This window comes from Xenopus laevis, chromosome 3L (genome assembly GCF_017654675.1).
Source record: "Xenopus laevis strain J_2021 chromosome 3L, Xenopus_laevis_v10.1, whole genome shotgun sequence".
Taxonomy (NCBI): domain Eukaryota; kingdom Metazoa; phylum Chordata; class Amphibia; order Anura; family Pipidae; genus Xenopus; species Xenopus laevis.
Window position 1 is genome coordinate 49,708,738 of NC_054375.1, and position 26,817 is coordinate 49,735,554.

The 26,817-nt window shown below is 37.7% G+C and overlaps 1 protein-coding gene across 2 annotated transcripts; it reads left to right on the forward strand.

Moving 5' to 3' along the window:
* Positions 1–349: 349 nt before the first annotated feature.
* On the forward strand, positions 350–26,203 carry drd1.L (dopamine receptor D1 L homeolog). Of its 2 annotated transcripts, none has more exons than XM_018251699.2 (3): positions 350–477; positions 909–1,786; positions 23,640–26,203. In XM_018251699.2, exon 3 carries the CDS (start codon positions 24,092–24,094, stop codon positions 25,445–25,447), a length of 1,356 nt encoding a protein of 451 aa, XP_018107188.1. In that variant the 5' UTR covers positions 350–477; positions 909–1,786; positions 23,640–24,091; the 3' UTR covers positions 25,448–26,203. The 2 variants fall into 2 exon arrangements, with proteins under 2 accessions (XP_018107188.1, XP_041442143.1); XM_041586209.1 differs by having other exon boundaries at positions 972–1,786.
* The last annotated feature ends 614 nt before the right edge of the window (positions 26,204–26,817 follow it).

Consider the following 26,817-nt stretch of genomic DNA (forward strand, 5'->3'; position numbering starts at 1 on the left):
CTAAACATGCATATTTCCACTGGCAAATTATTCAGATGCAGGTTTTGAGAACATGTCACTGTCATCTTTTCCTTCATAAGTAAAGACAAGGAAAAAGAAAACTATACTTTAAAATCAACAAATAAACTAAGCATTGGACTAACAGACTGAACTGAAGTATGCCCAGCGGACATTCTTCATGTGTTTCTCTTAAATCCCTGTGTCTCTGTTCCATCTGCTGCGGTTATCCGGAAAAGTAGCCCCATAATGTGCTCGTCGCCTAATTGAATTTCGCCCACTAGGGGGAGACAGACAGTCACGTTCTGTAACCAGGACAGAAGCCAATGTGTAGGAAGCACCGTCAGGTTTATGGAAACAACTGCACTTCCAAAGTGTTTAAGACAAGGCAGCTTTGTTTGAATGGGTATGCTGCTTTTATCTCCTGTTTCATACCACCGCAAACCTTTTAAGGATCAGTTCAGTTTTTACCAAAACCAGGTAAGTGATGCAATACCTGGTAATTTTATTTTTGCTGTGAATATTCATGTCCTGATATGTCTCAATATGCCAATATCGTGTGCAGTTCTGGCACAAGGACATTACATTTCATGGTGACAGCATAGTTGTATCCACTGTATTGTGACTATCTATCTATCTATCTATCTATCTATCTATCTATCTATCTATCTATCTATCAATCATCTATCTACTATCATCTTTCAGTCATCAATCTATCTACCTATCTTCTTTCTTTCTTTCTTTCTTTCTTTCTTTCTTTCTTTCTTTCTTTCTTTCTTTCTTTCTTTCTTTCTTTCTTTCTTTCTTTCTTTCTTTCTTTCTTTCTTTCTTATATGTGTATATACACAGACTGTTTTTATTATACGAAATTTCTGTTAATATTTTCTTATTGCCTGCCTGGTGTATTTCAGAGAGGAATGACTGGCCAGCTAATAATACAAGGGCTGAAGTTGTTCACTCCTTTATTGGCTTAGGTCCTGCTGAGGGTCACCATGAAATCTTGCTCTTGGCTTGGCTATTGCAACTAGGAAGAACCAGCCCTCTGGTGATATAATTTACTCTCATACATTAGACTGAATGGCAAAATTGATGTTGCTCCAGAGCAATACGATGCTTTCTGATAGAAACCTACCAGCAAAATGTCAAATAGTGGGACTACAGCCAGGTTTCTCCTCCAGTGTGGACCTTGATTTTGTTTGCATAAGAAAAGCATTGAGGGACGCAGAAAAAAGAAATACAATGGCATGATTCCACGATAGACTTTTATGGGAAAGCCTCGAATTACAAACTGTTGGGATTTTTTCTTTCACATGAAAACCTCTGGAATTTCCCGGCAGTCTGACAGCAGATTAGAGATTCCTAGAACATTTTTCTCTTGCACTGTAGGACACTTGGAATTCTAACTAGTCAGGAGATTAAACAGTTAATTTAGGAGCTTCCCCAAACACTGCATTAAAGGCAGGAGCCTGAAATCAGTGCCAGTTTACCATTAGAAACATTTTAATAATTAAATAAGTATTGGAAAACAGTAAGTACAAAGGTATATGAATGAGGAGCTTTTGTCTGACTTGACATGGATAAATTCCAACTATGGAGGATAAAGAGGTTCTCACATTTCCTCAAAGCCCTCAGGAAAGAGCCAGCGTACAGTAAATATTCTTGGTTATCCAGCAACTCTGTGGATAAAAGAATGTAGAGGTACAAGCAGACTTAAAGGAGTTTAACCCAGTATTAGAGAAGTTCTCCACCTAAACATCTATCTGGAAGCCAGCGGTCAGCGTCAGACCAGGTAGAGTATCAGCCTTTTAATAGAGAGAGAAAAATATACACAAAATATAAAGCAGGGATTGTTAACCAAGGGATTAGGACCCAAAAATGTATCCCACTCCCCTCCCCAAGTGTTATTTCCTCCTAAAACAGAATATAGTAATTAACGTAAGATACATACCTGTTATATAATAATTTTGGAGCACAATGTTGGGTCCCCTGACATTAAAGTTAAACAAAACCTGCCCTCAACATTGGAGGAGACTTTAAGATAAATGAGCCACAGAATAAAGCAATTTCCGACTAAACAAAGCCATAACTGTAAGCGGCTCTATAGGTTTGCTAAGATTATGGAAGAGTTTTAGGTGAACAGAGTTACGGGGATTTAATATTAGGATGCTCATATCTAGTTAAAGTGGCACATCAGCAAATGAGTGGGCTAAACTTTTCCTTTATGACGGTTGTAAGATATAAGAGAAATAAGAGGGGGTTGTTGACCGTAAAAGTGTATAACGAATTATAATTATTTGCTTGAAATCCAGTTTTATGACTGCAAAGCTGACTTGAATGTAAACACAGAGCAGTAAGAGTATTTGGGAGCATATAGCTGGATAATGGCATTTCATATCTGCTGTAAGAGCAGCAAGTACATGGTAAGTAAATAAATATATACTAATATCACTATACTCAACCTACTCATATATCTGCAGTATTCATGCCGAATCAATCCCAAACAATTGTATGTATGAAACCCGTTATCCAGAAAGCTCCGAATTACAGAAATGCCATCTCCCATAGACTCCACTGTATACAATTAATCCAAATTTTAAAAATGTCCTTTTTCTCTGTAATAATAAACCCATACCTTGTACTTGATCCCAAGATATAACTGATCTTTATTGGTAGCAAAACCAGACTACTGGGTTTATTTAATCCAGTCAGAGCTAGATAAGACTTAATGGGCAGGGTAGTGCTTTTGGGGCCCACACATTTACAACTGCTTTGCAGTATTGGGGGCAGTATCCATCTCAGTTCCAGTCAAACTAAGGTTACCTGATTGTTAAAGTTAAATGTGGGGACAGGGGTATGAGCAGGGGGGACGCATATTGCACTATGACAAATATTTGACCATGCCCACTTTTGGAGACGTGCCCCCTAAAAACACCTCCCTATTGACTATATAGATAGCAAAGCATCTATATTAGCTATTTTTAAACCATAAATCTCATCATTCATAAACAAAAAAAAAAACATTGATTCATTCATGGTTGTCAATTTCATTTATACACAAAACATTTAGCAGGATAAACGCAGTGGTAATTTCATATAAAACATCCCAAGAACTCATAGCAGGAAGCAGGTCCGGACTGAGAATTAAAATAGGCCCTGGCATTTCAGGTACACAGAGGCCCAATCAGCCCACACAGAGGCCCAATCAGCCCCCACCAGCCCACTAAATACTGACTTTCTATGGCACCTTATAGCAGCCCCTCTGGCATTTGCCAGAACCCACAGATTGCCATTCCGGGCCTGGCAGAAAGACACCATGGCAATTTCATGTATAATACCCTCATAACTCATAGCAGGAATAGACAGTGGTCATTTCATATAAAATCCCCCCCAGAACTCATAGCAGGATGAACTCATTGGCAATTTCAAGTACAATACTCCAGAACTCCTAGCAGGATTACGTAGTGACCATTTCATGTAAAATACCCTTCAGAACATATAGCAGGTTAAACACAGTCTCAATTTCATATAAAACACCACAAGAACTGATAGCAGGATGACATAGTGGCAATTTCATTAAAATGACCCTAGAACGTATTGTTGGAGGACAGTGACAATTTCATGTAATAAACCCCCAGAACTCATAGCAGGATAAATGCAGTCTTAGTTTCATGTATAATACCTCCAAAACTCATAGCAGGATGAAGTGGCAATTTCATGTACAATACCCACAGAAGATTTAATGCAGTGGAAATTTCATGTAAAACATCCCAAGAAGTCACAGCAGGGTGACACAGTGGCAATTTCATGTACAATACCCCCAGAACTTATAGCAGGATGAATGCAGTGGTAATTTCATGTACAATACCCCCAGAACTTATAGCAGGATGAATACAGTGGTAATTTCATGTACAATACCCCCAGAAGTCATAGCAGGATAAATGCAGTGGCAATTTCATCTAAACAACACAAGAACTCATAGCAGGATAACACAGTAGCAATTTCATGTAAAATATCCCCAGGACTCATAGCAGGATGACACAGTGGCTATTTCATGTAAAATACCTCCAGAAGTCATAGCAGGATAGCCATAGTCTCAATTTCATGTGTAATCCACCCCAAAAATAAACAATTTCATGTGGCAATTTGAATTAATTAGAATTTTTTTAAAAAACAAGATTTTTATAACTGTAATAATAAAACAGTACCTTGTACTTAATCCCAACTAAGCTGTGTGAATCCTATTGGGTTTATTTAATGTTTGAATGATTTTTAGCAGCGGTATGGTGATCCAAATTACAGAAAAATCATCTGGAAAACCCCAGGTCCCGAACAGTCCACAAAACAGATCCATACCTGTACAGAAAAGTGCAAACCAGAGGACAAACGTTAAAATAATACATTTTATTTATTTATTAAAACAAGTACAAAAAAAGAGTTCTAAAGATTAAGTGCCATATTCTTAGAGACATGTGAGGAAGGAGGTTCCTGCCCTGCAGTGCTTACAATCTAAATCAATTTAACCTTGCGCCATTTATTTTACAGTAACCCCGAAATTACGAAGAATCAAAGAGGTCTTATTTTTGTAGCATATAAAGTGCAGTGATTATCATTTAACATATGAGCTAATGAGTTCATAAATCATTTTTACAAACCTTAATTGAAATGATAGAAATAATGTCAGCATTTATCATAGCTACTTCTGCAAATATTTAGATCCTTAACTGTATTAAGTAATTTTCCCACCATGATTTGGTATCTTAAACCATAGGGCTCATTTACATTTGCAAGTACAATGAGCAAAGTGCAGTTTTGAGCATTTTTCCCAGCCTCCATAATGCAGCATATTTTTACTGGAATTGTAGAATAATTTCCGTTGTAACAGGGCAATGCAACTGCAATGTGCCTACCTCAATTGAATTCTATTCACCAAAATTAACTCAGCTGTGTGGGCATTCCTCTGCAAATAGGACACAATTGCACAGAAGTCCATCCGCCGCCATTTCCAGTGTTCAGCTTTCAAGTGAAGCCTGTGCCCTATACTTTAAGCGCAAGTGTGCTGCACCTATTGGCCTTGGATGCCATAGTTAGAAGGTAATGGTGTCTACTGGGTTCCTCTGCATTAAAAAGCACAGCAAAACTCTATTCAGAATGGAAGACAGAAAGGACTGAGCGGCGCTGTGCACAATTAGTGCAAGTACCTAATGAAAGTGTTTTTACATTCAGCTTACTGCAGGAGAATTGAGGGGACACCAAATAAACATGTGGACATAAATGAGCCCTCGTATCTCAGTTACTATTAACCTATGGTTACTAATAAATCTTAGTAGTTACATTTAGGGTAGGGACACACTGGACAATTTGTCGCCAACGTTTTAAAAAAGTAAATCGCGGCGACAAGACGATCGTCTTTTTTGAACAGACGATTCACAGCGACTATTGGCACAGAGCGATTTGTATCCCATTACTCTGTGCGGTACCTGCTCCACCCAAACGGGAAACGGTTTGTGCTTCCCGCTGTAACCTGGCGTCTTTACGTGCTTGCGTTCTTGCGTCATTGCGTTCGCATTGTAATTTGAATACAATTGCTGCTACTTATCTGTATGTGTGTGCATGTCTAGGAGATTTCAGTGCTTTTCTAAGTACATGCTATTTCTGATAAATCGCTCGGAAAAGGGTCTCAGTGCGTTTTGGAGCTACAGGCGATTCACAAACGCGCTGTGGGCACAGGAGCTGGCGTCTTTCATTTGTTTTTGTTCAGAGACAAAACGAGCGATATGTCGCCGCGATTTGCTTTTTAAAAACGTTGGCGACAAATCGTCCAGTGTGTCCCTACCCTTAGCTAGATAATTAATAATCAACATTACTGATAAAGCTCGATGATGCAAATACTGATACAGATGGAAAGGTCCATATGGACAGAGAATATGAATATGTACTATATAATAAAATACATCAGTGGAATAAATTGGAGCAGGGCTGGCTTTAGGGTAAATGGCATCCTGCAACTAGTGCAGTGGTCAGCCATCGACACTTTAAAAAGCTATGTACAAAAAGCAGTGGTCCCTTATATGGCACATATCTAGAGATTGATAGTTAAAACGTATATGCATTATATACTAATTTGTTTTTTTCAGTTGTGATCATAGAAGGACAATGGCATCATATGCAACAGGTCTAAAATGCTAAAGGCCTGTATAAAGACATATTTCATATTATAAGAACTGAAAACATTTCTGACAGATATAATCATTAAGCTGCTTTTCCTCAATCAATCAGGTTTATTACAGCACAAGATCGTCTTGACCTTTTCCATTCATGTCTCCTAACATGCTTTCTGACTTCTTACATATGTTGTATAAATAAAGTGGCCACAGCATCTATATTTTAACAACCTCCGATGTTCCAGACCCTGTTGGAAACCTGTAAATGCTTCTTTTGGATCTTACAGTTATACCACAGATTGAGTCTCTGGCTTTGGTATCTGAGAATCATGTGATTTCACGTAGTGACCTAATTCTTAAACCTCCCACAGGCCCTCCGGGCACTGCCACTGTGTTTGAGGTCAGCCGCTATCGAACTGATGTTTATACAACATCAAATGTAAGTCAGGGAGATCAATAGTTTTAATTAATTTGTAGTTTACTTTCATATTTTCTTTGTATCGTTTTCTTCTTTGTTTATTTAATATATATACATAAAGTTCATTCAGATAATGGAAAAACAATTGTTCTCACTGAAGTAGAAAATAATACAGCTCCATGCCATGGTTTACAGTCCATGAAAGAGTGGATTTAAAACTGCGGTTCACTGGTTCCATAAAGATAAAGACACATGCACTGGGAAGCAGGAATTGTAGTTTTCTTTTACAATTTACATTTTTTGTATTAACAATTATTTCACTCATAGAAGTGTAACTTTGAAGTAGTCAACTAACCTATATCAAATAGTGGGATAGTTGCTTTGTTTTAAAGGGGACCTGTCATCCTAACATATAATTCCAAATCCTTTTCCTTTAGTAATTTAGACTTTGTTTACTTCTCCCAGTTACAGCTGGCAGGTACCATTTTGTGGAAACTGTTAAAGGCAGGTTTTGTATCAGCCCAAAATCTTGTGTACGCTTGAGAATGGGGGACCCATGCCCATGATACACAATTATAAACTATAAAGAGGGAGGGGGGGATGTGAGAAGGGCAGTGACATCTGGGAAAAGCTGAATGGAAAGTGAAAGAAACTGACTGCCCAACCTCTGTGTCTCTGGAATAGAGGTGGGGAAGACAATGTATGATTGACAGCTCAGATCATTTATAAGAGGTATGGACGTTTTCATTAAAAAAAGAATTTGGTTTCATGTTTAATTTGAAAATGATTTTTATTATGCAGTGTCTGGGTGACAGGCCCCCTTTAAATATGGTCCAGTATGGAGAAATCTGGTGGGACCATATTGTCCAGTGGGAGTTTATTTTGTAACTCCTGGACCTGACCCATACCCACAACCCTCAATTTGACCCACATAGTCCTGCTGCTCGCACCTGACCTAATCCCTTACTTCCTGGACCTGACCCCTGCTGGTCCAGACTACTCAAGAGGAAAAAATGGCAGAGAGGGATAAAGATTTTGGTGAATAACATCATGACGCAGTCTTCAGTCAGCCACACTTCACCGTTTATTTCTACGGACGAACCTTGGACGGGGCAGGAAGGAACTTCAAACCAGAAAGTTAAACTTTAAGATCCTGCTGACTGCCAACAACCTAAACTAGACTAGATTAATAGGAAAGGGAGAACAGGTGCATTTCACCTGAAACCCATCCTGCATTAAGGGTGAGACTTTTCTCCCACAACCATGCCAGATATTGGCTATTCTGTGGGTATCCAGGTCAATGCAGGACTCTGGGTCATATCAGGTCAAATTTATTGACTTTATAATGTCAGCATTGAATTCCTGAATCCAACCTTTTTGTAAGCTAATTGTGCTTGTTAAAGTGCAAGCAGAGGAGGAGCTACTGGGCTGATGAATCTTAAACCTGGAATCTCGATCGCTTCCTTCAAAAGGGAGTGGTGTTTGTTAGATGAGTCCAGGCAGACAAAATCCTTGTGAGTTTCTGTACTTAGACCAATTCTAGTTAACTTGTGGAAGACTACCAAGTGAGACATGGCTTGGGATTCCATATGTCACTTGCCTTGGAGCTGGTGATATTGCAGAAGCTCAATGTGACCTGTGGGTCAGAGGAGAAATTATTTACAGACAGCATATGTGATGTGATAGGGATCAGCTGGATCCTAACAAATGAAACACTGATATAGAATATTTTGCCCTTGCAGAAAACACTTGTTCAGCAGTTTGTGATATATGCAAAATATCCTGTTCTAAAGCCTGAAGGTACCATATTCAAGAGAGAATTTATTTTAAACATATCCAACTTTCAGAGAAATGTTTGGTTATTGAAGAAAATGTTTTCCTACATGATGAGATGACAGTGAGTTTTGTTTCTATGGAGTAAGTTTAAGTTAAGAGGCACAAGGTAAAGTTTTTAAAAAAGGTAATTTTTAAAACCATTAGGTGGGGGTGCAATGAGGCTGTGACCACAAAATACATATAGACAAATACAAGAGTCCTCTGCACTCAACCCATTAACAATATATTTTAGACAACTGAGACATTTTGTGCATACATATACTGAAAAATGCCTTACCCTTTAAACAAAACAGGGATTGTTTGTCTATATATTGCAATATATTTAAGCTGGACAACTACGTCAAAGTCATCCCATATCTGGCCAGTCCTTTGCTCAATTTTCATCTGATTCATTAAGAATTCTATTGCTTCATTATACATTTTACAAAGTTTTACCTGCAACTTACTTGCTGCTTTCAAAGTAAACCTCCCAAACTTGGCTGCCCCACCCTTCCCAACTATAGTCAGGTGATCCCACTGGTGTCTAATAAAAGGGCAGCCAAGTTTGTGACAATTAAAAAAGCTTGCAAAATTCTAATTGAAAAAAACTCAGTTTAGTTTTACCTAGGACAACCCCCATTGACTTGTACATGAATTTACAAGTTGTTTGATGGCACTGTTTGAGTTTTTGGAAATGTTTGTGCTTTATAAATATTGAACATTCCAGTTTTGAATAAAGAAATCATGAGTTTTTTCACACATACAAAATTAAATTGTGGTAAAAGTTCTAATTCAAACGTTGATAATCAGACCATACTGTTGTTGAAGAGAACTGGTGAGGATTCTTTATGGCGTGTTGAGTTATAAATCTATCAATTGATTTGATTTGTAAATGGCAAAGCAGAAACAGGACTCGGACAGGCACACATTTTAATCCATTCCAGTCCCAAAGCCTGCCACACTGCCCATGCTAATGCTATCGTAACTACAAAAGAAATGGGTCAGTATATGGATATTTAATCCTCCAGGTATAGGTTAGTAGCAAGGAAAACTGGTATAGAGTGTATTTAATGATATTAAAGCATTTGCAATTTTTATTTATGGAAAGCCAAAAGCCACTGATTGTGAGACCTGCAACAGGTTGTGTTTTAAAGTACAGTATGGGATCCGATATCCTGAAAGCGCTGTCCAGAAAGCTCCAAATAACTGGAAGGTCATTTCCTATAGAATCCACTTTAATCAAAAAAATTTTTAAATTATTTCATTTTTACTATAATAATAAAACAGTAGCGTGTACTTGATCCCAACTAAGATATAATAAATTCTTATTAGAGGCCACACAATCCTATTGGGTTTAATTAATGTTTAAATGTTTTTTCATTAGCCACAAAGTATGGCTATTCAAATTACAGAAAGGTCCCTTATCTGGAAATCTCCAGGTCCTGAGCATTCTGGATTACAGGTCCCTTACCTGTATAAAGATGGCAATACATGGGCTGATAAAAGCTACTCATGTGTGGGGCCGTCTGATGGGCCTACCCCACTAACATCTGGCTGAAAATCAAACGGATGTTGATGCCAGGTTTGAAATCTTGTTGGGACAAGGACAGCATTGACTGATTAATGTGGTCTTTGCCCTGAAGGCCTCTATCCCCATCATTCTGATCTGATCATTTGGCCCAAGGGTCAAACAATCCGATCAACCCAGTAAATCCCACCTCAAGTTCTGCTGGTATGGCGACCTTAAGTTGGTACTATGTGTGTGTGTCTGATGCTATGGTTGCAGATGGACTAGAATATAAACTGCCCCAAAGGAATACAATTGAAGTAATAACATTACACAAATCATAGAAAATGTATTTTTATATTTAGGCAGCAACAAGGAATGGTCTATTTTTGCAGAGATATAAAGCCATTTTGGATCATCTTAATAGCTGCTTGCTTTAATGCCTTATACATTATTAAAGTCACTTATTATAATGCACTAAAATGAAATAGGAGGGCAGGAGGAAAAGGAATCGATTTCATTTTAGTGAGCACTTTACAGAAAGTCAGAGTTCATAATGTAAACTAAGAGAACAGAGAAAATTAATGCAATTGCAAGACAATAGAATTAATTGTTTTACATCACCCCATTATTTATTGTAGCTTTGAACCAATTGACTCGCAATTGCTTTTGCTGCCATTTACAGGAGAAGAGACTTGCCTTTATAATAAAGCATGAAAAAAATTGTGGATGAAATCAAAAAGAAATAATATTGATATAAAAATAAAAACTATATCAAGTGATATTCAATTTCTTTTTAATGTTTTGATAACTTCCCTATATAGTTCTGATGAGATACAAAGTCCTGAGAGTTTCTTTCCTATTCCTTCTGCCTCAAAAATATATTCATATTCAAATTGGAAATGGTTTGATGTTTCTAATCTGACTTGTTAAGAATAAAGGGGGCCCTAACCATAGGAACAACCACTGCTTAGTTCCAAAAACAGAAACATAATTAATTTTCTTTATAATGGCTTTATTTATAGTAACTTTGCATTCAGTCGACTATAAAGAGTAAGGTATTTGTTCTCAGAATAGGAACCCAAAAGGCGATACTGCAATTAATGCTTATATATGGCATCATCCTGAATTACTTATGTTCTTGCAATGCCATTTTAAAAGGATTATGCCACTTATGGTGAAACCGTGTAAGTTTCAATGCTTTATTCCTGCTGCTCATTAGCAAAGTTAAATTAAGCAGCTAGAACAATGGAGCTTGCTGTTTCTCATACAAATGCATGCCAGGCAATCATCGTAAAACAGCCCATTTTTTAAATTGAACTGAGCTCGTTTTAGGAAGATTATCCTACTAATAAGATGCTCAGTGTGTAGTGCTGCCACACACTGCTTCTGTTTCAGGTGGTTGGAGCTTAACTTAATTCATTATGAAAGAGAAATAATATGCTGAAAAAAGCAAATAATGTATGCAAGAACAAGGTGCAATAAATAAAAAAAAAAATTGCAGCTGTATTTTCAGATTCTTTGAGTAGCAACAAGATTAAGTTTTATAGAATCTGCTTATTCTTCCCTCCCACTGGTGACATGGTCCATTCTTCTGTAATGAAGGAATCCCTTGATTAAAAATGCTCACATCAAGCTTTGTCATAGTGTTCCTATATAGAATTATTACAAGTGGACACAGTTCTAGGTGCAATGTTGGCAGTGAATTTAAAATGCTTTGCACCTAACCTACACACTGCCTACTAAACAGATTGTCTTCATGTAACTCCTTACATTGCTCCCAAATACTTGCTGTTCAATACATGGTCCAATTATTTTCACTTCTGACATCAAGCATGAGGACTTGTACCTCTTTGTGGTGGGGAGCAATAGAATTGGGATTATGGCAAAAGACATTGCATAGTGGGTTTTTATCCATCGTTAGCACTTTTAGAACTTTTTCTAAGCATTTCCATTTTAGGTTACTGGAATGTTAGGTCATAATGTCTTGCTGCTTGGTCCACTAAACAGTTTTGAACACTTCTTGGGTGAAATTTATTGCAGCAAAATAGCCTGCTAACAGTGAAACAGGGGCAGTGCACATCCTCCCTCCTGCCGGCTGCAATGGGGCCCTGTACTGTACCTGAACGGTACATTCTTTTTAAGCTCTTCTGCATTGAAACTACTACTAGTCCTAGAATTAGATTTTCAAGCTCTACACATATACATACAGTATACAATTATAGATTGATAAATGTGCATACATAACATGAAAGCATATTCCTAGCAGACATGACAATTTGCACTTGTTTTTTGCAGTTTGTTTAAGTAGAAAATCACATTTCATTTTATGGCATGGAACTGCACCCAGTCATATGTGAATTCTTTCAGAGTTCTCCTCTGGTGAACTGTGGCAAACTGTTGGTTCACCTTTTGATAAATATTCCCCTTTGTAGGGTCAGAACTAGGGGTAGGCAAAAGATGCATGTGCCTAGGGCGCAACACCCAGCACCAACACTATTGGAGCTCTTGAGCATCTGACTGTGGCTGAAGAGGGAAGTTAAAGGGAGTGTGTGGTTTGAAGGTGAACGAGGGATGTTGGCAAGCATGTGGGGGGCAAGTGAGCAGTTCCCCTTGCCTTCTGACCCACCGAGCCACCTTTTTATCTACTTGAAGGTTGTTGAGGAACCCTGACAATTTATGTATAAACACCTATGTTCTCCCTGCTCGTGTTACACCATTATTTCTTCCTAGTTACATTCAGCATATGGGCTTATACCAACCAACAAGGAGTCTGACCCCTAATAATCAGTTTGGTGCATTCACATTACTCCATGGCAAAGAACCGCTCAATCTGAAGTTGTCTTGGTCAGATTTATGGCTTATGGGTCGGCAGGCATGTATTTTACTGAGCTGAGAGTGTAGAAACCTAGTAGAGTGGTAACAGATAACGGCAGTGATGGAGTTTCCTGGTGGAGACATAGTGCTGATTAAAGATACACTTTCAAAGATTTTATTATTGTGCTTTTTATATAAGTTTGGTGGAGAACATTGACACCTCCTTGACTTGGCTCTGATGCTCTGTCATAGTAATCCACCCTGGCCTGTTTTGACATCTCATGTATTGAAGCTTGACGTGTCCGTGGTTTGGATGCATATCTAGGGCTCATTTCAGTTTGACACTGACTTCTACAACTCATCCTGGAGCACAGAATGCTGGGATATTTAGTTGACTTGTGTGTTACTACTGTGTGGTGTTGTCCCATTACCAATCTATATTGTAACAGGCGGAAAGGCGTCGAATTGATTTGTTAAATCACAAATTTCCCTTTCTTGGTCAGGAATCCCATTCAGTTTAGCGTTTTTTCTTCTCTGGAAGAACTGAACTGTGAATGAGGAGACCTGCCAGTCAAAGTACAGCAATCTGCAGTCTGAAGCTAAAAATGGATTTCAGCCAGCTGGAAAGGTCTGACTGCATTCCAAGAAGCCAATTCATTATTTAAGTGAGCTCCGGCATGGAAAACAACTTTTTAATTCCAGGATCATTTGAGATGTTCAATCAAACAGGTTAAGAAATTGATAAAATGTATCTCTTGATATATCATGCTGCTGGATATACTCATTCTGAATAGATTATGGGTCAGGTTAGATTTACTAAAGCACAGAAAAAAAAAACCCAAAACGCATTTCTCTTTAATTCCTTTTTCAAGCATAGAAACATGTTTAAATATGGATTGAACTAAACCAGCTGGGAATACTGTTTGCAGTGAAGATTTTGTTCAACATAATGTGTCCTAGTCCTGCATTGGGAGCTACAGCTATTCCTCAGTGCATGCAGTTAAATTTGCCAGGTCTCACTGTAGAAACAAACCTGAGTTGAAATTTTAAAACCCCTCAACTATATGCTCCGACATTTTGAAGTCTTAGTTGCCCTTTATAAACCTTTGGAGGAATGGAAGGTATTTATGAAGGTGGGACCTTGCTAGTGTACATCAAAACAGAGAAATCACAAATACTGACTATTTATACAAGATAAAATAAACACGTATATACAGTATGTAATGAACAAAAGTTCAGACGCACACTCCATAGTGATTAAGGGACTCACCGGTGCTCTATCTCAATTGGAGAGATGCTCCATTGGGGTGAAAGAGAATTGTGGCTTACACTACATGTGGTGGATACACAAATTCAATTATTTTTCCCCTGCAGAACTAAACACATAATATGATTTATATTTAAAACTGTGATATGTGAATACCCCATTTTTGCAGGTATTTTAGAAAATTGGCTTGACATGCTAGAACAAGAAATAATGATGAACATTGAAAGTGTGATTTTGAAGGTATGACAACATATTCTAATATACTGAATATAATTCTGTAAGAGGATTGGTGATGTTGTCTCCTGTTCGGTCTCTTTTAAATGCTATATAAATGAACATTTATAGTGAGATGGTGAATGGGCGTTAGAAAGGACACATCATATACCCAAAATGTTGCATTTAAATGAAATTGAAATGTCTTTCTTGTAAAGGTATGGGATCCTTTATCCAGAAATCCGTTACCCAGAAAGCTAAGAATTACAGAAAGGCCATCTCTTATAGACTCGATTTTATCCAAATAATCCATATTTAAAAAATAATTTCCTTTTTCTCTGTAATAATAAAATGGAATGAAAAAGCATATAAAACAATGTTGGCACTGGCATCTAATACAGGTATGGGATCCTTTATCCAGAAACCCATTATCCAAAAAAGCTCCAAAATATCCAATGCCATCCCCCACAGACTCCATTTAGATCAAATAATTCTAATCTTTAAAAATGCTTTCCTTGTTCTCTATAATAATAATATGGTACATTGTACTTGATTTACGGATCCGCACACACACTATTGTCTGCAGTTGGGGACGTGGCCCCTCTTTTTATTATTATACACCAGCAAGATCAACGTTTCGGGGGGGGGGGGTTTGAGGCTTTTGAAATGGAAAGAGGAAGAAGGCAAATAATCTAAAAACTATGAAAAAATAAACAATGATGACCAAATGAAAAGTTGCTTAGAATATGCCATTCTGTAACATACTAAAAGTTAACATAAAGGTGAACAACCCCTTTAATTGCATGCTAGAACTTTCCTGTCTTATGGAAGATGGGACCAGGCCCGGATTTGTAGCGAGGCCACAAAGGGCCGGGCCTAGGACGGCAAAGTATTAGGGGTGCCATGCTGCTCCGGCCACTTTTTCAGGAGCACTGGGGAAGTGCATCTCCCCAGTGCTCCAGCTCCTCCTCCGTGCTCCTCGCACGGGTGGAGGTAGTGCGGTCGGGCGTCCGCCCGTGAAATCCAACTCTGCATGGGAAATATTATAGTTTGAGTTTTGAGACATAAAAACATAATCTGTAAAAAGAGGAGAATACTAGGAAACCCAGGAAGGAGGGAAACCCTAATCAATATGAACATGGTATATAAATACTAGTTCATTCATGATTATTATTACACTTGACTGGCTCTAAAACTTTAGGACAAAAATGCTTTAAAATATAAGATTAAAAATTCGTTGTGGCTGTAGTGTAAGGAAATACATGCAGACATATTCACAAACAATCACTCATATTGGATTGTCCTCTATTTGAAGCTAGAGGACATGATAAAATCAAAGTGGTAACGTTTCCGAGTATTGTTATTATAGCAACTGAACACACAGCACACATTTAAACATATCTTTATTTTCTTGTTTGTGTGATGAAAAGTCACATGATTTTTTGGATTCAGATTCGGTTCAGCCAAATCCAAATCCTCCTGAAAAAATCTTGAACCGAATCCTGGATTTGGTGCATCCCTAGTTTAAACCCTTCCTATACATGAATGCCCCAGGCTACTTGACAGCTCATGTGTCATATCCCCAGGGAAGAACCTTTGCATTGCTTCAAACACTGTGCGCTTAATGCATAATATGTTTTATTTCACTGAACTGAACAGAACTGTTATACTAAAGGTTTTAATAAAAAATAAGACTTTTTTTTTTCAAAAATAAATTTTTCTATTGTATAGCTTATAATAAAGGTAGCAGTGAAGTGTAAACCTTATGTATCAGTTTGGTAAATTTCCAATGGAAAAGTATTTGTGTGTGTGTGTGTGTGTATTTGTACAATATGATCTGAAATACACAAGAAACAATAACACAAATCTGCCTGTTTGATTGTGCTTTCTTTTCTCTGATTCTGTTTATTTATAGAATAAACACATGTAGCCATTATTTTTAGGAGAGGACAGTGAAAACAGGAAGGAATTTTGTAGTCCATCTAGCTCCACTGCAAAACAATTAGAGGGCACACAATTTTTAAGGACCAAGCCCTGCTTTTATGGGCACACCCATTAGCTGTATAGTCTGTTTTGGTACAACATATATTTTAAAGAAAATTATATTTTTACTTGACAAATCATTTCTGTGTGTTTCTGATTGTTCAGATAAGGGCTAATATTTCATGATAATGAGTGCAATGGGTTCTGGGGTAGTTTTATTTATAACATATATAATGAAATTAATAATGTCATCTAAACTGCACTGAACAGTAAATATTGGCTACTGGCATCTGAAATACAGTGAGCTCAGTAGCATCTATTGTGCAATTACAATGTGATTAATGGCTACAGTAATCTATGTAAATCAAACGGCATATTAATAAACAATTGTTTATTTAGCATATAATACAATGTTGGCACTAGCATCTAATACAGGTATGGGATCCTTTATCTAGAAACCCATTATCCAAAAAAGCTCCAAAATATCGAATGCCATCCCTCATAGACTCCGTTTAGATCTAATAATTCAAATTTTTTAAAAATGCTTTCCTTGTTCTCTATAATAATAAAATGGTACATTGTACTTTATTTGCGGATCCGCACACACGCTATTGTCTGCATTCGGGGACGTGGCCCCTCTTTTTATTATTATACACCAGCAAGATCAACGTTTCGGGGGGGGGGGGGTCAACCTCCATTCATCTGGATACAATCTCAAGTGTGACACACACAGGGCCGCCATTAGAAATCACGGGGCCCCGTACAACAAAATTTTTGGGGCCCCCTGGGCCCCGCCCACACTGACGACCAAGCTCCGCCCCATATCCCGCCCACATCGCAGTTAAAAGACCACACAGACATCAGCGCTAAAAAAGTAACCCCCCCCCACACAAGTTGTAAAAAGCTATTGATGGTCAGGGCCCCCTTATAAAAAAAATTGGGGCCCCAAAAAAAAAAAATTAAAATTTTTTTTTTTAAAAACATTGGTGGCAGGGGCCCCCTGTTAAAAAAAACTTGGGGCCCCACCAAAAAAAATGTAAAAAAAACTAAAAAATAAACAAACATTGGTGGCAGGGGCCCCCTTCTAAGTTAAAAACAAATTGGGGCCCCAAAAAAAAATTTGAAAAAAAATTAATTTTTTTTTGAAAAAAAAAAAACATTGGCGGCAGGGGCCCCCTTATAAGTTAAAAACAAATTGGGGCCCCAAAAAAAAAATTTGGAGAAAAAAAAATTTTTTTGAAAAAAAAAATTGGTGGCAGGGGCCCCCTTACAAGTTAAAAACAAATTGGGGCCCCAAAAAAAATTTAAAAAAAAAATAATTTTTTTTTGAAAAAAAAAAAAAACTGGTGGCAGGGGCCCCCTTACAAGTTAAAAAAATTTGGGGCCACCAAAAAGAAAATTAATTTTTTTTTTGAAAAAAAAAACCCAAAAAAAAAACAATGGTGGCAAGGGGCCCCTTACGAGTTAAAAAAAAAATTGGGGCCCCAAAAACAAAAGTTTTAAAAAAAAGATTGGTGGCAGGGGCCTATAGAATATTAAAATAATACATTGGTGGCCAGGGGATTAAAAAAAAAAAAAACACAAACTGGTGTTCAGTAGAATTGAACTCATGGCTTCAGTACTTCAACTTCGCCTCCTTTCGTGGTCTTTTCACCGCTTCAGGACTTCGGCTTCGGCTGTTTTCGTGACTTCGGGTCTTTGCGCTGCTTCAGGACTTCGGCTTCGGCTGTTTTCGTGACTTCGGGTCTTTTCGGCGCTTCGTGACTTCGGGACTTCGGCTTTTTCCGTGACTTCGGGTCTTTTCGTCGCATCGGCTTCGGCTTTTCGGCACTTCCGCATTCGGCACTGAAGAGGCAAGACGTACGGCTCGGGCGCTCGTAAGGGGGGCCCGGATCTTCAAAAAAATGCAGCGCTGCCGGGCCCCCCTTCATGCCCGGGCCCGGTACGCTTGTCCCCCCTGTCCCCCCCTGATGGCGGCCCTGGACACACACCTATATGTGTTTGTTAAACCCCCCAGAAACGTCGATCTTGTTGGTGGCCACGTCCCCGACTGCAGACAATAGTATGTGTGCTGATATGTGAATTCCCTACTGTTGCTAAGTGACCTTGCCGGGTTGACGGAGGACCAGCACCACCATTGCAGTAGAAGTGGAGTTGCGGGAGAGCGGTAGATATAATACATTACATTGTACTTGATCCCAACTAAGATATAATTAGTCCTTAGTGGAGGCAAAACAATCCTGCTGGGTTTAATTAATGTTTACATTTACGAAAATAACCCTTATCAAGAAAACCCCAGGTCCCGAGCATTCTGGTTAACTGGTCCCATACCTGTAAAATAATAAAAGCTATTTGTATCCCTCTTTAAATAGCAGTACTGGCAAATAATTCAGGGGCACATTCACTAAGCTCGGGTGAATGAATAGAGGGTAAAAAACTTTTTTGTGCTCCTCGACTATCGAATTGGCATAAATTACCCTGAGTAGAATGATTTGAATAGATCGAGCGAAAAAACGCTGCGACTATTCGCCCATTCGATAGTCTAAGTACTGTCTTTTTTAAAAATCATTCGACTGCCTACTTCGCCAGATGAAACCTACCGAATTGCTTTAAAAGCCTATGGGAAAGTCCCATAGGCTTTTTTTCTAAGTTTTTGATCGAATAAAAAGGCATTCGACTGATCATTTGATCGGATGAAAATCCTTTGATCGAATATTCGATCGCTCGACTATTCGACGGGCGAATATTCGCCCATTCGACTATTCGTCCGCGCGTAAATTCCCCCAAATTCCCTATTCGATTCTATTCCCCAGTCGAATTTCGAGGGATTTAACCCCTTGAAATTTGACCCTTGATACATCTGCCCCTAAGTGTCCCTAACTCCGCATCCCCTGCCAAAACTCTTGGTGGCATAGAGGCATAGTCAATAGTGATAGTAATAGTGTTTATAAATACCAGTTCATACATGATTATTATTATACTTGACGACCGGCTTTAAAACTTGCTTTAAAGTTAAAGACAAAAATGCTTTAAAGGAGAACTAAACCCTAAAAATGGATATGGATAAAAATGCTATGCTTTATATACTGAATTTATTGCACCAACCTAAAGTTTCAACTTCTCAAAAGCAGCAATGATCCAGGACTTCAAACTTGTCACATGGGGTCACCATCTTGGAAAGTGTCTGCGACACTCACATGCTCAGAGGGCTCTGAGCAGCTGTTGAGAAGCTAAGCTTTGGGGTCATTGCAATTTATGCTACAGGGCTGATTATTAAATTATGATACTAGTTGTACTGGTTTCTGTGCTGCCATGTAATAATTATCTGTATTAATTACTAATTAGCCCTATATTGTGACATTTCTATTCTATGTGTACTGTATATTGTGAGTGGGTACCTAAGCTCAGTAACTGACAGCAGCACAGAGCATGTGCAGTGAATCAGCAGAAAAGAAGATGGGGAGCTACTGGGGCATGGGGCATCTTTGGAGACACAGATCTTAACTTCTAAAGGGCATTGATTGCCTGGGGCTGGTACAGAAGCCCAACACATAATGTACAACATTTCTAGCCTACTTCTTTACTTTCCTTGTCCTTTAAAATATAAGATTAAAAACTAGTTGTGGCTGTAGTGTAAGGAAATACATGAAGGCATATTCACAAGCAATCACTCATATTGGATTGTCCTCTATTTGAAGCTAGAGGACATGATAAAATCTAAGCTATAACGTTTCTGAGAGTATTGCTATTATAGCAAAGGCACAATTAGGTAAAACATTCATCAACCAATAGATATTCCAAAAGTTTTGCTGAACAATTTAGCCAAAATATGTTTGACATCTGCAGTGAGACAAATATTAAATGGAACATTTTTGGTCTGCCAACGTTGCATGTGGATTATGCCCTTTTAAGTGTTCATTAATGACATTTAAATCAGTAGTAAGACAGTAGTATCTCAGTGTATGGCACTAATAAGAATCGTACAGGGTCAAAGATCATCACACCCTGTGGAGTGTGAACATTTAGTGCCATCTTTTAAGGTGGTCCTATATGACTCAATAAAAGTTGCCAAATTGGTTTCTGAAGATCAAGTTGGCCCCTGCTGATCATAGCCATTCCCCAGGCACACGTGTGTCATCCTTGAGCACTAATGGCTCTTGAACCCTTTAGTGCTTATGTACTTCTGCACAGGGGAATCGTAAACTACTCCTTATATGCCTGTCTATTGTGCTATTCTGTTTCAATAAAACACAGACTTGGCTTAAACAACAGGTATGGAAAACCCTGGTTTCAGACAGGCTGCTACAAAATTGCTTTAGGAAAATGGGGAAAGTAGACAGTTTGTGGTATAAATAGTATCTGTTTTCCTACTCCTCCCATACCCTAGAATTTTCCCTAAATGACTTTCAGGTTGGGTTCCCCTTATTTGCTACGTGTATTTTTTCGGAATGCGACTCTTACGTTTGTAATTTGGTTGCTAAATTCGAAACCCCTTGTATAGTTTGTACAGGTTATAGGTGTGGGCCTGAAAAGAACAATATAGTATAAATAAAACCAAGTAACCTTTTGATTTCTAAGGCTACTGACCCTAGAAACCACATAGTAATTTAAAATGAAAAGGCTAATACGCTGAAAAAGCACAAAAATGAGGATTCATGTGCAAACTTGTTTTAAAATGTCACTATTTCCATAATACTTAAAAAAATACATTGAAATACCCATTAATTCCCTGGCATATATAATTTTTTCTGTTCAGACTCCTGTTCATCTTCTCATCTATCATTCAAAACATTGACTCATTGCTAAGGCCAGTGGTACAAATTTAAATTCCATTTTGAGGACCTGTAGAACAAAACACAAGGAACAATTGCAGTCTGGCTATCACACAGGCATGGCATCTATTATCCAGAAGTTTTGAATATGGGGTTTCTAGATAAGGGGACTTTTTGTAATATGCATACCTTAAGTCTGCTTAAAAACAATTAAACATAAAATAAACCCAGAATATACAGAATATATATAGAGAAAAAGGAAATGGCCATCCCATAATTTGGAGCTTTCTGGATATCAGATCACATACCTGTATTGTTTTTTATCATTCATATTATATTTAAAGGAGAACTTGAATTATGTTGCCAATTGTTGTCATGGGACATCTGCTCTATTAAAAGGAGACGCACACTCATATAAGCAAATATTTTCATATTCATTTCTTAGAAATTAGGTCAGAGGATAAAATGCCTTAGACAATCTCTACAGCATGGCTGCCTCTTAAGCAGACCTCATTATTCATAGATTTAATGCTTCAGATTGCATAGTAATACGTAAAGACTGAATTATACAGGAACAGTATTTAAATAAAAAATCCTGACACTACATACCAATGTTACATCAAAAAACTGTATAAATGAAATAAATTCAATAAACGAACTTGCTACAAAATCCAATAAAGCCCTGGATGAAATTTTACCTTGTTCGGCTGCATACAAATGAAACCAAGGTCTTCCAAGATTGTTTACTAAAAAGTAATCACTCAGGGGGTTATTTATCAAAGTCTGAATGCCAAAAACTGAAAAAAAATTAGTTTTTTAACTATGAAATCCGAATTTTTTGTGGAAAAAAACCTAATTTTTCCAGATACTCAGAGGATTGAAAAAGTCTGAATCTGAAAATCCGGCATTTCAGACCTGCCAATGTTGTATATAAGTCAATGGGAGAGGTCCCTATCATATTTGGAAGTTTCTGTGGTCTCCGCTGGAATTAGCCTGAAAATCAGACTATTTTGGACTTTTCGGGCAAAAATTCCCCAAAAAATGGGATTTCCATGGAATGCCTGAAAAAAAACGGGAAAAAACTCTTAAAAAATTGTAAGATTCGGATTTTCACTAGAATTTATCGAGTTTGTCCTCCAACAAACCAATAAATAATGTCACATCATGGATTCTAGTTTGGTTATTTGAAAAAAAAAAAAAAATAACCCCCTTGGTGGAACTGTGCAGCCTTTTTTCAACATGAGCTCAGTGTATAGGGCTTGTGCCAAACATTCTTTTTGCCTGTTGTTTTACTTAAGAAAAAGCTATGTTTTTTGTTATTTCTGGCACTAAACAAGAATATGAAGCCAGTTTCACTTTAGCGCTTCCTGTCACTTCCTGTCCAGAAGAGCAATGGAGAATCTGAAAAAACTAAGGGGGTTATTTATCAAGGTCCGAATTTATCTCAATATCGGCTGCTACAAACTCCGACTTCGGGTTTTTAGCGGTTATTTGTTATTAAAATTTCCCAAAAATTTGCTTTGCGGGAAAAGCTCAGATTTTCACGATTTTTTTGTGAATTTTCCCCGAAATCTCAGAATTTTTGGAGTTTCACCAAAAAGCTCCAAAAACATTGTGAAATTGCCCGAAACCCCCAACACAACCAAAAATCAATGGGACTGTTCCCATTGACTTTTATGCAACCTCGACAGGTTTGAGATGCCGTGTTTTTATATTCGGGCTTTTTAGCCCTCGGGGTTTAATAAATTCTGAAAAATTTGTGATTTTTTTTAAAAGTCCGATATTATAAAAAAAAATCACAAATTTTTCGGATTTCAGGGAATTTCAGGTATTCGGAGCTTAGTAAATAACCCCCTAAGTGTCAACCTAGAAGGCACTGATAAAGAGCTGCTCAAAGGCTGCTGTCTTTTTGTTTAACGGTAGATAAAGAACAATGTACTGTATTTATAAAGGTAAGGGGGAGCATGTACAGTGAAAAAACCCAACTTTCAAATTAATGCTATAGAATGGTAATACTATAGGAAAATATATATTTTAAATTACAAGGATAGACAGAATGCATTTTTTTGCACCAACTGTGCTAATTTTTTAGCACAGTTTTTTTAGACGTATACTGTTCCTTTACTGTGGCTCAAAACTGTATAAAATGATCAACTGAGAAGGGCATAGAAGTTTTATTTTTACCACTCACGGAGTGGATGGCTTACAGTTGGGTAACTAAAGAATTAAAAGAGCAGATTTATTTATAAGTGTATTTTTTCCCCATGGTCTAAGTCTATGTGCCGGTTTAGGAGGAGTGTGATGTTGGCACAGTAATAGGTAGTTTGCCAGTCATACAAACTGGAGAACTCATTATGAAATACAATCAGCATACTCATCTCATTCTGTTCTAATTACACCTTTTGTAATCCTGGGCCAGATAGAAGCATATCAACAGGGCATTAATGCAAATATATATATATATGCTGTAATCTTCATGCATTTGCAAATAGACGTTAAGATGTGAATGTTGAAATAACTTCTCTTGTCACGTCATTTTAATGGTGATAAAAGCTGCATTATAGCACTTAAGAATTTCCTTTTGAATGAAAAATCAGGAATTTAGAATAGTGTAGGATGAAGAAAGTTGGGGAGGGGTGGTTGCTTTTTTGCATTAACACTAAAAATGTTCTTGTTTTTCTACCTACAGTGTGTTGGAACACTTCTCGTGAAGAGTTCTGAGTCACTTCAAAAGGTTACAACACTGAGCTGAATAAAAGAGTTGCGTTGCCTGCGATGCATTTGCAAAACATGCTGGGGAACAAGGAGAATGCTTCCTGCAGACCATTACATTTTGCCTACCAGTCCAGGGGAAAGTGACCACGATGGATCATTGAGAAATTTCACTTAACGTCTGCAATTTTGCACTTTATTTTTTAAAAAGAAGGCAAACCACTAGTATAATTGTCAAATGAATTTATTTAAGGCCTTGTTGGGACTGAATAAACTATCCCTAGGAAAAGCTTGTGTTTATATTGTCATAGTAATTTAAAATGAAAATTGGAATTGACTTTCCTTCTTCCTCTGGGGATTGTAGACCAGCCGATAATAGCGGATCCTGTTCTTAAAGAATAATGCCATGAATTCCACTTGGAGGACGCCATGACATTTAATATCACAAGTATGGATGAAGACGTTTTACTTACAGAAAGGGAATCATCTTTTCGAGTTCTTACAGGCTGTTTCCTTTCTGTATTAATTCTTTCAACTCTTTTGGGTAATACCTTGGTCTGTGCAGCTGTCATCAGGTTTCGCCACCTTCGATCAAAAGTCACAAATTTCTTTGTGATTTCCTTAGCTGTATCTGACTTACTAGTTGCTGTCTTGGTGATGCCCTGGAAAGCTGTGGCTGAAATAGCTGGATTTTGGCCCTTTGGTACTTTCTGCAATATTTGGGTTGCTTTTGATATTATGTGTTCAACAGCTTCAATCTTGAACCTATGTGTCATCAGTGTTGACCGCTATTGGGCCATCTCAAGTCCATTTAGATATGAAAGAAAAATGACACCAAAGGTAGCGTTTATCATGATCGGTGTTGCATGGACTTTGTCAGTCTTAATATCATTCATTCCTGTACAGCTCAACTGGCACAAAGCAAAGACCACCAGTTTCTTTGATCTAAACATCACTTTACATGATAGAACAATGGACAACTGCGATTCAAGTCTAAATAGGACATACGCAATTTCCTCTTCATTAATTAGCTTCTATATACCAGTGGCCATCATGATTGTAACCTACACTCGGATTTACAGAATAGCAGCCAAACAAATAAGGCGCATCTCAGCTTTGGAAAGGGCAGCAGTGCATGCCAAGAATTGTCAGAACAGTACTAGCAACAGAAACAGTCTTGACTGTCAGCAACCAGAAAGCTCATTAAAGACCTCTTTTAAAAGAGAAACAAAGGTTTTAAAAACATTATCTGTTATCATGGGAGTTTTTGTATGTTGCTGGTTGCCCTTTTTTATACTGAACTGCATAGTGCCATTTTGTGATCCTAGTCTAACCACAAGTGGAACAGAACCGTTCTGCATTAGCTCTACCACCTTCGATGTGTTTGTATGGTTCGGGTGGGCAAATTCATCTTTGAATCCCATCATATATGCCTTTAATGCTGATTTCCGTAAAGCATTTTCAAACCTTCTAGGCTGCTACAGGCTCTGCCCTACATCAAACAACATCATAGAAACTGTCAGTATCAACAACAATGGAGCTGTGGTCTATTCATGCCAGCAGGAGCCGAAAGGTTCCATACCAAACGAGTGCAATTTAGTTTACCTGATCCCCCATGCAATCATTTGCCCCGAAGATGAAGTGCTGAAAAAAGAAGATGAAAGTGGCCTGTCTAAAAGCTTGGAGAAAATGTCTCCTGCATTTTCAGGGATTTTGGATTATGATGCAGATGTCTCTCTGGAAAAGATAAACCCAATTACACAGAATGGGCAACCAAAAACCTGAGGAGGGAATGTGGAATAAAGTTGCATGAAGCCGGTTTACAGACATCAAACACTGGCTCTAAGACCAACACCTGCTTGAGTACTTTGAAAGTTCAACATTGCTTCTGTTTTTTTTTCAAGCATTCCAGTGTATTTTATAAGTGTGCTTCTATTTGTGGTGTTCAGTGGAAAATATAAATAAAGCGAGGCCACTTTCAAGGTTTAATGTTGGAAATAATAATCTTAAGAATGTGTTTTGGATTGTAGTTCATAATATAAGAACGTTAAGCAACGCCCTCTTACATAATGTGATTACAAAAAAGTCTTGGGGAAATAGACGAATGGTTTCACATTTTTGTCTATTGCACCTGAATGGATTGTACAGTATGTAAAATGAGTACATGCCTTTGTAATTCCATTTTGAAAAAATGCAACTGAGCCTTATAGTAGAAGTGAATATTTTTTTAATGGAGAGATCATTGTAAGCATACATTTTGTTGATATATTATGTTAAATTAATATTTTTAAGAGATGTTTTAAAAAAAAATCTATAAAGATGTACCTTTACTTCGTTTATTTTAACAAACTTAGCTTGTGATTGCCGTCCAAAGTTTCACAGATACATGCAGTATAATTGATATTTCGTGAATAACCAATCACTCTTCGCTCCATTTTTCAGCATCTGGTTTTTCCTCTTGAAGTAGATTGTATCAAAGTATGTCAGTAGCTTTATTATCAGCTGTGTCTCATTCATGCACATCTTTGATACATGTATATACAATATGGTGGAGTTTTTTTGTTTTTAGGCTTGTCAGAAAAATCATGATTGGGCAGCAATATAGGCAACACCCCTGATCCAACAGGAAATGTTATTTCCAGTATAGCAAGGATAGGTTCTCTCATGGTATTGAAAAGTTGCAAAATCGATGTAAAAGACTCTAAAAAAATACAGTTATCAGGCCAAACACTCCTGCTCTATTCGAGCAGTCAAATTTTTTGGACCCTTATATGCAATTTTCACTTTGTATCTTCTTGGATCCTAATGAGCTTGCAGACATATTATTTCAAACGTAATGTTTCCTAGTAACAGAAATGTAATAATATTAAAAACACATCCATGGATCATGTGTACTAACCATGTGTACTAACCCTAAAAAGTTTTTTAAATATATTAATAGTAAAAAGATGCAGGTTGAGAGTGTTGCTCCTCTAAACAATGGTACCAGTATGGTTGTAACAGAAAAGGCAAATGTGCTAAATCAGTTCTTTTCTTCAGTGTATACAATAGAGGAGACTGAGTTTCCAGGCTCACTTCATAGCTGCACTAATGGCTCAGCTCAATCTAGTCAGTGGTTGACACAGGATATGATTCATAAAGCTTCAATAAAAATT

Coding starts and splice junctions, on each gene's coding strand:
- drd1.L (XM_018251699.2), top strand. CDS start 24,092: ATGACATTTAATATCACAAGTATGGATGAAGACGTTTTACTTACAGAA.